This window comes from Anopheles moucheti, chromosome 2 (genome assembly GCF_943734755.1).
Source record: "Anopheles moucheti chromosome 2, idAnoMoucSN_F20_07, whole genome shotgun sequence".
In the NCBI taxonomy this organism is placed as follows: domain Eukaryota; kingdom Metazoa; phylum Arthropoda; class Insecta; order Diptera; family Culicidae; genus Anopheles; species Anopheles moucheti.
Window position 1 is genome coordinate 91,327,541 of NC_069140.1, and position 13,933 is coordinate 91,341,473.

At 47.0% G+C, this 13,933-nt stretch overlaps 1 protein-coding gene across 1 annotated transcript in view; it reads right to left on the reverse strand.

The window, feature by feature from the left end:
* Positions 1-232: 232 nt before the first annotated feature.
* LOC128306360 (uncharacterized) overlaps positions 233-13,933 on the reverse strand; it is an 82,030-nt gene continuing 68,329 nt past the window's right edge. The window contains exons 5-10 of the mRNA XM_053043845.1: positions 6,293-6,435; positions 3,982-6,207; positions 3,790-3,909; positions 2,635-3,726; positions 2,106-2,558; positions 233-2,028 (exon numbers count right to left, since the gene is read on the reverse strand). Coding sequence (XP_052899805.1) covers positions 777-2,028; positions 2,106-2,558; positions 2,635-3,726; positions 3,790-3,909; positions 3,982-6,207; positions 6,293-6,435 — 5,286 coding nt within the window. The 3' untranslated portion in view covers positions 233-776. The remainder of the gene's footprint in view (positions 2,029-2,105; positions 2,559-2,634; positions 3,727-3,789; positions 3,910-3,981; positions 6,208-6,292; positions 6,436-13,933) is intronic.

Genomic DNA, 13,933 nt, shown 5'->3' on the forward strand with positions numbered 1-13,933 from the left:
GAGGGGAATCAATGTTATCTCTGGAGGGGAATCAATGTCATCTCTGGAGGGGAATCAATGTCATCTCTTTTGAAACATGTTCTCTTGGTGTCAGAAATCGGAAAACAGCTGGTTTTAAAGAAGATTTTTGGCGCATGGCGGAAATCTTTTCGCTCCGGGGTTTGCTTTGAAAATGAACCTACCGTTGTTAGATCCGCCATTCATTCCACAGTGAGTGAGTTTAATGTTCTACTACTTTCTTTATTGATCATTAATAAATCCTGTGCGTGTACATACGTGCGAAATAATAAATATACAAAACACTGGTACTACATTTTCACTAAAAGCGTCTTGGTGTGTTTGTTGTTTTGATATGATTATACGAACGAGTGTGTGGAACGTTGTCGCTCTAGAAAGGAAGGAAGGAGGATTTAGTTAATTTCCACAGAAGGGTGGATGATCCTAACCGATGATTGTTAAGCTACTAGCACAAAGCTTCCACAATGTACAAATGAAATGTTCCTTCGCCTGTTTAACTTTGTAACTCATTGCCATCCCATTTTCTTAATGGCTTACAACTTACACATTAAAATGGTTACACATTTCTGTTCATTCACTCTACAAAAAGGACGAAATCGTTCGTGTGGTGTGTGTTGGCGTATCTGGTGTTTGTGCGTTTGACTATCGCGTTCTAGTTTCGGTTTAGCTTTAAAATTGCTCCTTTTACCTAGTGCTACTGTTCATTCCTATTTGCTATCGATAACCGGATGGAACATTTCTACAGGGTGTTTGCATCCTTACTCGGCCGCAGTAACAACTGGAAGGGTCGGAGTGGTCGTTGCGGAGAGCGTAGCACAATCCTTTCCACCATTGAGCAACATGTTCGATGTTCGGCGAAGACGCTCGTTATGCGTTGCCTTGCCACCGCCATCATCCATCGTCATCGTGTGCTCATCAACCTCAATGTACTCCTCGTCCTCTTCTTGCTCCTGTTGCTCTTGCTGATCCCTCTCCTCCATCTGTTCACCAACATCGGTTGCATCGTTAGATTCTTCAGCGCCTACTACATCCTCAAGAACGTCGTTCTCTTGGTAAACATGTTCACCGGCATTCTGCTTCATCTGCTGACCACCAGCATCGTTATCCTCCATGCGATCCTCTTCCTCAACCTCCTCATCTATTTGTGGTTCCGCATTCACTGCATCATCTCCTTCATCTTCTTCATTGCCAGCGGGTTCTTCATTTTCATCCTCAGAATCATCATCCTTATGACGATACGGCGACGATCCAGCCTGATCCTGCTCCGGTTCGCAAAGTTCCTCCTTGATGTGATCGTTCTGTGACTCCCTCAATCCATCATCTTCCGACATTGGTGAATCTGGTGCGGAACGCCACTCATCATCTCCCGCTCGCGCTGAGGACGGTTGCGCGAATGAACCTGCGGCCGATCGCATCGTCCTGCCCAGCTCATGATCGATCAGGTGATGCTCTAGTTCGGCTCGGAAGAAGTACGCTGCACCACAACGTTCGCAGTCGTACGGTTTGGCGGCCGCGTTCGAATGTGCCACTGGCAGATGAGCCTGTAAGCCTGCGGAGGAGGTGAAAACGGCAGAGCAAAGGTAGCAAACATAGCCCCGCTCTTCACAGCCAGCGAATGTGTGATCGATCAGATGTTCCTGAAGCTTTTGGCTGGAAGGAAGCGGTTTCTTGCAGAGATTACACTGGTACAGCGAGGAGGATGATGCGCCTTCTCTGCCTGGCGTTGGTTGCTGTTCGTGCTGGATGCCACTGGAAGCTGGTGTCCGCCCTTCGATAGGAGCGTTTGATGGGCCGACGAGGCTATGCGTAGGACCTGCGATGGTAGGAGCTGGCCCAAGGGACGTGGATGCGCTAGGCTTAAGGAAGTTCATCGAGAGAAGCTTCGAAGGGAAGTTGTGACGTTTCAGACAAGGATCACAAATTTTGGTACTGGATTCGGGTTGTGATGGTAGCGGTTCCAAGCATAGTGCACACGTACGCTCGTTTGTGTCCGGAGATTTGGTGTGGAATCTGTAACAGACGGAAAGATTACGAAAGAGTTAGATATTAGTCTTCAGTACCACGAGTAGATCTCGCTTCCAACTTACTTGGCATGTAGACTAATCTCAAACTCGGAGTTGAGCGTTTGCCGACAGCAGATACACTGTTGAGGGAATCGTTCCTGTTCGGCATTTGAGCTTCCTGCGTTTGCGTTTGCATTGCCACCTGTTGAGGATGCAGAACTTCCAACATTTTGACCACCGGAGGAACTACCCGTACACTGCACTCCTGCTCCTCCGGTTGCTGCATTCGACGATGTACCGCTCGTCACCGGTGCTCCCAACGATTGCTGATGTGCCTGTAGATGCTGCTTGAAGGTGTGTGCATCGGGCAATGGGAGACTGCAGTGTGAACAGCGCCCGGACGCGCCCACCTTACAGTGCGACAGCTTATGCTCAGCTAGCACCGCCGGTGAGGGAAAGATTTCGTCACAGATCAAACACTTGTGCTTGCCGCCGCCCGTATTGTGCGCGACCTTCATATGATTTTCCAGTTCATTCCTATACAAATGATAAGTGAAGAGAGAAGTGACCAAGTGACTTAAAGAAAAGGGTTTCAAACCCGCCAAAAACATACCTCGAACGGAAATCTCCATTGCAGTACGCACAGCGCAAACTAACGCCCGTCTTTAAGTTGTGAACAATTTTGCGATGTGTCTGCACCTCACTTTCCGTGCTGAAATCGGAACGCTCACAGATGCCGCAGCTGTAACAGCTTCCCGCACCAGTACTGGCCATTTGTGGTGTACCGGAAGCGGCCAACGCTGAAGACGGCTTTCCACTCGGTTGTTGGTTCGGTTTCCTGCCCGTCTGTTCGTTATGATGATGATCCGGCAGTCCGAGTGTGGTGTGAGATGCCAGCAATAGTTGACCGGTTGGTGATTCTACACCTGGTCGGACACCGGTACTGGCTGTGGCACCGGTAGAATGTAAACCTCCACCATCACCATAGCGTTGAATCATGGCAATGGGAGAATAAAGCTTAGAACTACCCGAGGTCACATTTGTGCCTGCATTTGTTCCCTCCTCGGGGGAATAGAGTCCGGTGGTAGAAGAACCATTAAGCGTATGAGATCCAGCAGTTCTTTGTGGTTGTGATGCTCCGGTACTTGTTGCCGATGTTGCCCCATACCCAAGCCCTAGCAGGGCGTTAGTGGCACTGGTATTGGGTGAGTGACCAGCGAAAGGATTCTTCTTGCCACCGATTGCGGTCCCAGAGCCGGTTGGAGGATCTGGCAGAAAGGACGAACGTTGTTGCTGTTGGTGTGCCTTTCCGAGCATCGTGTCGTAGAATCCGTGCAGAAGATGCTGTGGATGTTTTAGTTGGTTCAGAGTGTCCACCTGAAGCGTATTGCTGTAGAACTTGTTGGCGGTCTGGTACAGACTGGGCCATGCGGCTGCCGCTGCCATTGCCGCCATCTGACCATGCAGGTGCAGGTAGTCTAATCCTGCCACAGCTGATGTGGCTGTTGTGGACACGGCAGTACCCGTTGCCGTTGAGGCCGTTAACGAAGGATTAGTAGTAGCGGAGGGTACGGTAGATGGCGCTGTGGATAGTGCATTGGACTCTCTACGATTCGGTGAGTCCGCTTCCTTCTGACTGTGTTGCGTCTGAATGTGGCGGTCTAATAGGAACTCGACGTGGAACGATTCTGGACAGGCTGGACATCTAAAAAGTGTAACAAAAGCTTAGAACATCTTCAAAGAAAGATGGGCGCACGTGAACACTTACTTAAACTTCCTGGCGTGTGATGCGAGATGGAAGTGCATTTCGAGCTCGGACGAACAAACCATGCGGCAGAACATACATTGCACTGCACCCGCTGTTAAGTGCCGGTTCCGTATGTGTTGTCTGTAACAAGTAAAAGGAGAAGATTAGAACGTATAATACAACTCCCTTTCGCACGCAGCATTGGAAACGTACCGAAAATCGCGTTCGGAACGAAATACTTCTGCACAGGCCGAACATCGGTACAGTTTCACCTCCACCGAATGACTGACGGCGAAGTGTACCTGCACCTGCACCTTTGACTCGAACGTTTCACCACAAACCGTACATTTGTACAGCAGCTGCATATGACTCTCGTAAAGATGTTTGTGAAGATCCTCCACCTTGCCGAAGGATGTCTTTCCGGTACAGGAACTCCCCGCAGTTGCCCCACCGCCTGCCGCCTGACATCTATATTCTACCGCCATCACCAAGAAATGCCCGATCGTATGCTGCTCGTACTCAGCCTGACAACTCAACGTTGCTCCACACTGCTGGCAGAGAAAGGTGGTCAGTGAGAGCGATCCACCGGATGTACCGGGTGTGGTGCCGGAGGTGTTGGTTCCTCCTGGACCGGTGGTGTGCTCACCGGTCAGCCGCATCGCTGCAGCTGCAGCCGCACTGGCCGCACTCTGCTCGAGATGCGCCTTCAAATGGGTGCGGAAAGATTCGAAATCGGGCAACGCGGCATTACACTGATTGCAAAGATAAGCACCAGGAAGCTGATGGACGAGATGCGCTGCGCTGGAACTGGCAGCAGACTGGGAAGGTGGGGGCACATTCGCACCACCGCCAGCAGACGAGTGCAGCTGAGAAACGGCGTTGTGCTGATGCTGTGCGGATGGGTGTGGTTCTTTTGGTTCACCTTCGCGACGACGCTGTTTATGATGCTCCCGCGAATGGGACCGACCGGCGGTAACCATCAGCTTTTTGTCGGGTTCGGGCACTTCTTCTTCATCCTCCAGCAGTGTTTCCAGCTTCAATCGCTTCATCTTCGGCTGGCTGAGATCGGTCGGTGTGAGCTGCTCCGCGGGACTGTTTCGTCCGGACGGCGGGTGACTGTTGGGGTGCACAATCGAACCGAGGGAATCGCATGGGGACGACCTTGTGGAGGTGGATGGCGATGCGGCTTCGGGCATTGTTGGATCTGTATCATCCTTACTTTCCTGTTTAATGTTTGCAGCTTCCGCATCGTGACTATTGAGTGGTTCTTTCATGTCAACAGGGCTATCCCGATTAACGTTATCTTCGTTTCGTTCCTCAAAATGTTCGTTATCACCATCAGCACCATCCTCACCGTCATTATTACCGTCAGCTTCAATATCCTCTTGTTGGGTTTCCTTTTTACGGCTACTACCGCCATGGTTATCCTCCCTATCCGCATCATGTCCTTTCCGTTTGCGCTTTCTTCCCAGCTCACTTTGTTCGTTTCCATTCTCATCCCGCCCGTTCGCACTGGCCGTTGTTCGGTGTTCCATTTTAATACTGCCCCCGGACATACTGGAGATGTTGGTCGACGAACCAGCTCCCATTCCAGCGTACAGTGCGGGGAAAGCATTCCCGAGCAGGTTCTTGTTGAAGTGTAATTGTTCTAGTGGATGGAACCCACTCGGGGGCCGTGATCCTCCCAACGGACTGCCGGTAGTACCGTTTGGCGAGCTACGCTGAAGCCCTGGCCCACCAGCCAGACGGTCCAGATGTGACGTCTTCAGGTGGGCAAACATTAGCGGTACGGTTGGGAACTTCATCGTGCAGAACTCGCATGTGATTGGCGGATAGGGACCGAGTCCACCGAGGGACAGTGAATTTCCATCCGGTGTTACGGCGCGCCGATTACCCTGTGCGAAGTACGGCATTGGTGAGTCGGCAGCACCTAACAGTCCCAAGGCTCCGTGGCCGTGCATGGACTGTACGTGAAGTCCGAGTTGCTCTAGCGTGCTAAAATCCGTTCGTGTGCAGTACGGGCAGGATAGCAGATCCGCATGAGCACTTCCACTGGCCGGCCCGCCGGAAGTACTGCCCGCTCCAGTACTGCCCGGAGTTGGAGTACGATTGCTGGAGATATTCCCTGCCGAGGCTTTCGCCAGTGTGGACGATAGTTTGGCACTGCCACGGCTCATCAGCAGCAATGGATCGTTTGCATACGGTGAGAACTTTGCTCCCCGCTTACCACCACCACTGCCACCTCCTCCACTGGAGAGAGAGCTTGTCGTCGATCGCGGACTGTACGTAAGGTTGGGGCTTCCGGTGAGGGCAAGCTGTTTCTTGTGGTTCTGCATGTGGCTGGTGAGGGCGGCCGCCGTATTGTAGCCCCTATTGCAGATCGTACATTGGAACGGTTTCTGGTTGTCGTGCGTCTTCATGTGGATCTTCAGATGATCACTGCAAAAACAAAAAAGGCATCGTTTAACAATTGCGTTCCTTTATTCGGTGTAACGTTTGTCGCGATTGGAAGCATTGGCCGTACCTGCGGGAGAATGCGGCTTCACAGTGCAGACAGCGATAGCGTCGATCGCCCGTATGCAGCTTCGTGTGACGATCGCGCGAACGTTTGTGCTTAAACAGTCGGGCGCAGTATTCGCATTTGAATGGCATGTGTTCCGTGTGGCTCTGCAAAAAAACAAAACAGACAAATTTAATAAATATTAGTTCTTGAGCTATTCTAAACATTTGTTTCCCTGTTGTTCTGTCAAATGCAGATGGAAAAGATACACTCCAAGAGTCTTGAGATGTTACATTCCACAAACTTAGACGACAAAAACAGAACTATAACAAAACTAACACAAACTCTTCACAAAGAACTACACCTCCTCCACCTTCAGAACCTCCCCCAAACTCCACCTGCTACAAACTCCCCAAAGTGACTGGAGGTATTTTAATGAATTATTAAAAATTCCACAAAACACCAGCTAATTCCTGGTGCCTCCCGGAACGTTTCCTTCTCGCGGACGGGTATCGATTGAATAAATATATGAAAGATACATTCCGCGAGCAAAAAGGGGTCGGATCGGGCTTCGGAGTTGAATATCGCCGGGGGAGGAAAGCCGGCGAGCGCGCGAATATAGTCATGCCGGCATAGTTTGGTGTCCGATCGTATATCTACCCGGCAGTTGGATGGATGCAGTTCGCACACTCGGTGGCACCTCCCGCGATGCCGTCGGACAGTGGGTTAGTGAAGGTGCGCGTAAGGAATGCCGACCGACAACACCAACCACCACGAGCCTACCGACGAGTTGAACCCGATGGGATGCGCAGGATGATGATATGATCAAAAGTTGGTTTGGCTCTGCGTTCGTTCTGCACCGCAACGACGCGCCCAGGCTCGCTCCAGGTGAGAGAATCGGGCGCAAAACACTGAATGAGTGGCGGTGGAATTAATAAGGCATGAAACGGACGACCGGAGTGGAATGGAATTCACACTCCAACTGTTCGACTACTCCCGTTTATCGCCCAACTTTTCCAACCGTGCGCGCGGATGGACACACTTGTCAAAATTTTTGCACGTCTCACACGTGCATTCTACCATCTTGACAATTCGTTGTTGTGACTCCTTTTGGTGTCGTTTCCCGTTTGCTTCCCTCGTCGCCGTTGGGAAGGCCCGTCGTCCAAATTATGACAGTACGATCCAAAAATCCTAACGTTCCCGTTTCCCCGCACGACCGAAGTGCCGATCAGTTCCACACAAACACATCGCTTTGTGAAGCCCCCCCTTCGCGCCCATATGGCCCCGTTCCTTCCCTCCCAAAAGAGGGTTCCAAAGGGTGAAGAATGCATAAATGGGCCCGCTTCTTTTTCGATTTGGAGAGCTCGGGGCCCCGAGTTCTTGGCGACCCTAAAAAGGGTATCACCAACGGTGTGTTTCGGGACCGGGACCGTGAACAAGTGTTGCGCAACTTGGAGTGTTCTTCCATCCATTCGTTCACCCGCCTTGCAAGAGCATTTACACTCTTATCGCGTCTTTGGATCAGCGAGACGGACAGAAATTTGTCCACCACCGCCGCCCCTCTGGAGGCCACATCCAGGGCAAGCGGTATTTTGCTGGAGACCTTGAATTTCTTGGTGCTTCCTGTAGGCTGGTGGACCTTATGATCCACTGCCGCTGATGATGAGCGTGGCGAACACAATGAGGCGTACTGCGCCATCCGGGTTTCTTATCAGCTAGGTGACATCTAGCGTCGGGTTGTTGCGGTTCGCGAAACGGCCTCGCGGGTTCCCGCAGGGTTTTGCGGCGGCTTTTCTGTTCCGTTTTTATTGTGTGTCCCATTGCTTTCACACGGAACATCGTTTGAGCATTTTTTTTGTTGCGGAAACGTGTATTCCAAGTGTCGCTTTCTTTCCATTCCAGTTAAAACAGAACCGTTTTCAAACAATCTTGTGTTTGATCGGAACACAACGCCTTACGGAACAGAGTGTAGAAAGAGATGTGGCACGTTGCTATCCTTTTTGATGTCTCTGATGTTTATGTGTTAATCATAATACATTATTTGCGTAAGACAGAAGGCGAAAAGGGATCCACACCCGTGAGAGTGTCTTGTGTTCTTATGATGCATATACAATGGAAACTATCAAAAGTGTCTTCAGTGCTCGTCTAACCGTTGTTAAACTAATCCCATTTACAATGGAACATTTATTGCAGTTCTCACAAGCTGCACTGCTCTCTGGTCATCTGGCAGATCAGACAAATCGTGAGACTACACAGTATGAGTGGACTCTAATTTGGAACTCACTCAGAGCTATTCTTCTAAATACCAAGGGTTTTCCAAAGATGTGGTCTATTACTTCAGCAAACTCACTTAGCATATCCGATATATAAAGAGTCATATTAGATGTCTAATTTACCCCAGGACATTACATCTATTAATATATAATATCTTACCAATGTTTGACAAATTGTTATATACAAGATGGCTATGGAATAGTTGCAAACGAGGTCCTGAACCAACAAAAATCGAAAATTGTTAAACCACCTCAAAGAGTGTCTAGAAGCCCCTCTAGTGTCTAGAGTGTCTAGGAGAACCAGCTCCTCAAAACGCCTCAAATAGTGTATGCAGTATGGGTAATTCTTCGGTATTATCTTCATGGTCTTGTTTATCGAATCATAAGCCAGAACACAAGAATTAATTTTCTGCAAGAATTAATTTTCTGCTAGATGACAGCCATAAATATCAAACCAAGGGAGAAAGCCATCGATGAAAAGGTTTAGAGACAGCCTTTATGTTAAGAACAATTTTGAGAAGAGTTTGATAAACCTAAGCTTAATGATAGCTCACATGGATACTACTTAATTTGAATATTTTTTAACAAAAAATCAAAGTATATAGAGAAAACTTTTGAATTAAAACTGTACATTAAAGAAAGATTCGTTTTTTCAACTGTAATAAATTTCTACAACGAATTAAAGAATACTTCTTGCCTGCACATTCCCAGGAGTTGTGTCAATCGTCATATCACCTGTAACGCACTCGCAAACCTTTCAAGATGGCTTGCAGGACGCGGCATGTGGCTAGCAGCAAAAATGGCTACCAAACAAAGAATAGTTGTGTTACGCTTTGCCAACGTCTTCGTCACCTACGGTCAGCCTGAAGCCGCCTGAATGTCCCCAGCTCATTAGCATTCACTTTTAGCGCTACAATCCCCACCGACGGTTGCGGCCAGATCGTCCGTAGCATATCGTGCATGTGACCGGACACCAAACGCCAATCACCGGTCCGAAACCGAACACCGATCGAACGGTCCCTCGGTCCTTCGGGTGGTTGTCGTTTTTAAAATGCGCCACCAAATCGGGCCACCAACCGTCCGAACCTAATCACGATGGTGTGCGCGATGCGCCATTTGGAGGGTGACTGTTGGTGGATCGGTTAGCAAATGGCTCCCTTGTGGCTGTCGAACGGCTGCACCGAGATCGTACGATTGCTAATTACCGGCGGCCAAATTGGGACAAAAAATAAAACAAGTGCCCCCTTCCTGCTATATATGCCGATACGGTAACTTGGAGCCCGCCCGCAGCGAAACGTGAAACTTGTCCACGCTGATCAAGGCACGGACAAGCCGGACCAATATCTTACCGATAGCTTTATTAATTAGCGTCACCCGCTGCAGCTTTTGGGCGAGGTTTCGTTTCGGTCGTCGAGTTAACGATAGCAATCTTTTTTAAATGAGTATAATTATTACCGCCGCCTTGTGTGTTTTAAACAAAATTCTCACGATATTTGCCACTGATTACAAGCTCCATTCTGTCCCTCATTAACTGACGGTTTATTCAAAGGAAGGAGGACTCATCTTCTTTCAACGTGCTAATAAGGCACGCGTTCCTTACACCAACCAAATACGAGTACGCAACGGCAACTCTTGCAATCCCATTCGTCCTCGAACAGCTAATGAGAACTGACGGAAAGAATCTAAAGTATGTCCACTAAACCTTAAACAAGCCCAACCCGAACCCGGTGAGCTTTGCACGGCAAATCTCAAATGGTATCTCATTCCACGTACAACTTCAACCGGCCACCTGGGAGATGGCCAGTCTCCAGTCATGATCGTGTGCGCAAGTGAGCAATGATCATAATTTGCTAACCACGCGCAGAGTTATAGAAATGATCTCGATTTCCACCACGCTTTATCCAAACGTTCATCGATCGGAAAGGCCTACGTGAACCAATGTGTCTCCGCGCTAGAGGTCCGTTTTGAGCACTGGTTGGTCGACCATTTCTCAAGATCACCACACGCGCTGAAAGTATGAGCACGAACAGGCGATAATGTGCATGGGTGGGATTTTTTTTTGTTTTGCCCAACACGCTCCGAAACAGGTTCCCGTGGAATGATTTTCCAGGAAAAAAGTGAAGCTGTTCGAATATGAGAGAAAAAAAAAACACGTTAAACTCAACCACGGTTGTCACACCGAACACAATGCCTAATAAAGAAATCATTAAGACACCAGCAGCTCCCCTAGGACTGTAGCGATAGGACGGGACCACGGACCAGGGAGCTATTGCTTCGGTCACCACTAATCGGAGTAGCGACGGAACGAGGAGGCGATCCTAACTCGTCGCCGGGGCAAAAAGTTGGAGAACTATCCCAGAAGTATCCCATCGGAACCACCGGGACCGGTAAACATCGTCAAGTCGGTGGAGTTGTAAAGAAGTTAGAACCTGTGTCCTACCAGACACTCTTGCAAGCGGGGGTTTGCTTTAGGAGCTGTACAAAACCTCCCCATTTGGGGACATGGTCATTGTGTGGCAAGTGTCTAACAAGACGACATCTTTGATGCGCTAGTTGTTTACCGTAGATAGAGTCCCCCCCCCCCCCACATTCGTGTCATGAATGTGTCCCATTCTGCTTCCGGTGTTTTTGGGGAGTCCGCTGTATGTTAAGACAACAATCGACCATTCAAAGGCGCCGGATTTCGCCTCTTTTGAGTCCATTCCCATCTTTAAAACTTCCTCTCTCTCTCGTTCCCGTAAGATCTTTCCGGTAAACCGTCATACCGTTCGCTCCGTTCCGTTCCGTAAGGATTGTGTCTTTACTAGACAACTTTACAAGCAAACTTTACCACCAAACGGGCCCTTCTCTGCCCGGGAGCTGTGTTTTCGTAAGAAAGTGACCTCTCGGAAGGAATCCGAGTTCTTGTTTGCCCCCCTCCCTGCTTGACTGGTAACAAATTGGACAGGATATGCAGTGTTTCCGCAAAAAAACCGGGGGTTGTCTCATAAATTATACACCATTGTGTACAACTGTGTAGTTTTGAACGGTCCGATTAGCTTGGGACGGTTCAGCTCGCTAGCGCAAACATCTCTTGGAAGCGAATCGTTTGATGTGCGGATCTTTTACGCATCACGTGTGAATTTGTTATGCAATCTTGGGTCATTGTTTTGCAACATGATGTGAGAGGGATGGTATCTTTTACAGTACAACAACACATTATCTCTTGATTACCTTTTAATACATTTAGCTATCATGCTTTATAATCATTCAATCCAAAGGAAAAAATATCATTCCATTTGCTCAATGTATATTAACTTTTGCCAATTGATTTAGTAAACTGTTATTATAGCACCATAGTATAGAGTTGCTCATCAATTAGTAAAATTAGCGGATATTGAGGCAAACAATTCACCCTTTTCGGGGCCCCAAGCGGTACTATCTAATAGGGCCCCTTAACCCCTAACAGCTTCCCATAATATCTACAATCTGATATCAGGAATACTTGAAAATAAATTATCATCAATCAGTCTTATTAATTACCATTTAATTTTCTATGCAAATGAGAATATTCAATATATACTACAATAGTTAGCCTCATGTAGTTATCTGACTTCAATATTACTGAGTTGCTTCAATTGGAAACAATGACCGTGCTTCCGCCACATTAAAAGATTTGACACAACAACTTAAAGAGTTCTAGAATCCTGAAATTTCAGGCTTTCTTTGACTTCATTTACTCGTAGCTGAATAGTTCAGTCCTTGCTACGGAGGAGTGGTCCGGACGGGATTTTGGACCAATCCTTTCTTGTGAAAACCTGAGCCACTACCATGTAGTAAAATACCATCAGACCACCCCAAAGATGGGCATAACCATACTTATTTTAATTAACACTATAGTCAGGTGTGTATAATAAGAATGATTCATAATATTACCCATGCTATTTTATACACCTCTATGATAGTTTAAACACCTTAAGCTAATTGTTCTTAAGCCTTGGAATATCAAAGAAATTATTTAAATATTTACACAAGTTTTTGATAAAATACCCTTTCTTCAGAAAACCTCACAAATCTTTAAGGTTTAGATGTACATTATTTAACAAGTTTATTGTATAAACCAGCACCAACTAGTTTTTCATTAGTATTTTCAATAGTTTTTGGTTGGTATGTGCAAAAAAATGCTTTTCTAATAATAGAATCAAAATAAAATGTCTTCTGGAAGCACTCTTGCTGTTGAGAATGCCGCGAAAGTCCAAAATTAATTCTGTACGATATCTTAGTTTACAGAAGAATCACAAAATTAGTCCTTTATTTCGGCAAACAGTCGCGGTTAAAAGAGACCGAGGGCGCGTCCTTCGGCTCTATTTATCCCTTTTTTCCCAGGGCGCCATCGCAACCGCCGCTATAATAATGGTGGGCACTGTCCCACCGTTGTTTCTGCTCTCGAGCTCTACAACAGCAGACGGCTGTTGTAGGGCGTAAGCGTTATCAAAACAAACGCATTTACAACACTTGCAGCTACAATTCGGGGCCCCCTTAAGGTCGGGGTTCCCTGTGGTCGCTCACTTTGCTTATAGGAAAATCCGCCTCAGTAGATCCGGCAACAATTACCACAAATGATTACAATTTGGTATTTGGTAACTATGCAACGTCAATAACATTTAAAGACTACGAATTAGTGGGACCAGATCGGTGTCAACTGCTAAGAATTCGAAATCGAAACAAGCTATTTGACATCTAACCGTCTAGCGTGGCAAAGCAATTCTGCAACTCCCGATAGAACACTATCAGACAAAAACACCTACTCCGTACGAAGACACAAGACCTAGCTGACCAGTAGTACCAGCAATATAGGGCAATGACTTGATTCGTGGATTGTTTTAACCGTAGAGTTGTCAACCAAATTTACACACGTAAGTTGGCAACCGGCATACCCGGGTATTCCATACGTTTTGACGTATACAATTAACGGTTTTCGTAGGTAAACAATGCTTCCTATACATTTATATTCTTGCAAATCTGTGAAAATCGAAATGTTAAATGAATATAGAACTATAATGCAATATTATATACATTTTTTTATATCTCACATATTGTAATACAAAAATGAAACAAGTAATAGGAAATGCGTTGTATTACAATCCATTGTTTACATTTTCGCTAATTCAGCATAACCATTGTCTTTATACTTTTAATTTTATGTAATGTATTTATTTACAATTTATTCATTTATTCTAGACTTTTTGTTGCTTGTGTGTATCTAAAATCTATTTCATTCATTAATTATGTTGTTCTATGTTATGATTAATCTAACGATCCATTTCAAATTTTAAATCGATTGAATTTGAAGAATAAGAAGAATAAGAAGAAGAAGAAGAAGAAGAAGAAGAAGAAGAAGAAGAAGAAGAAG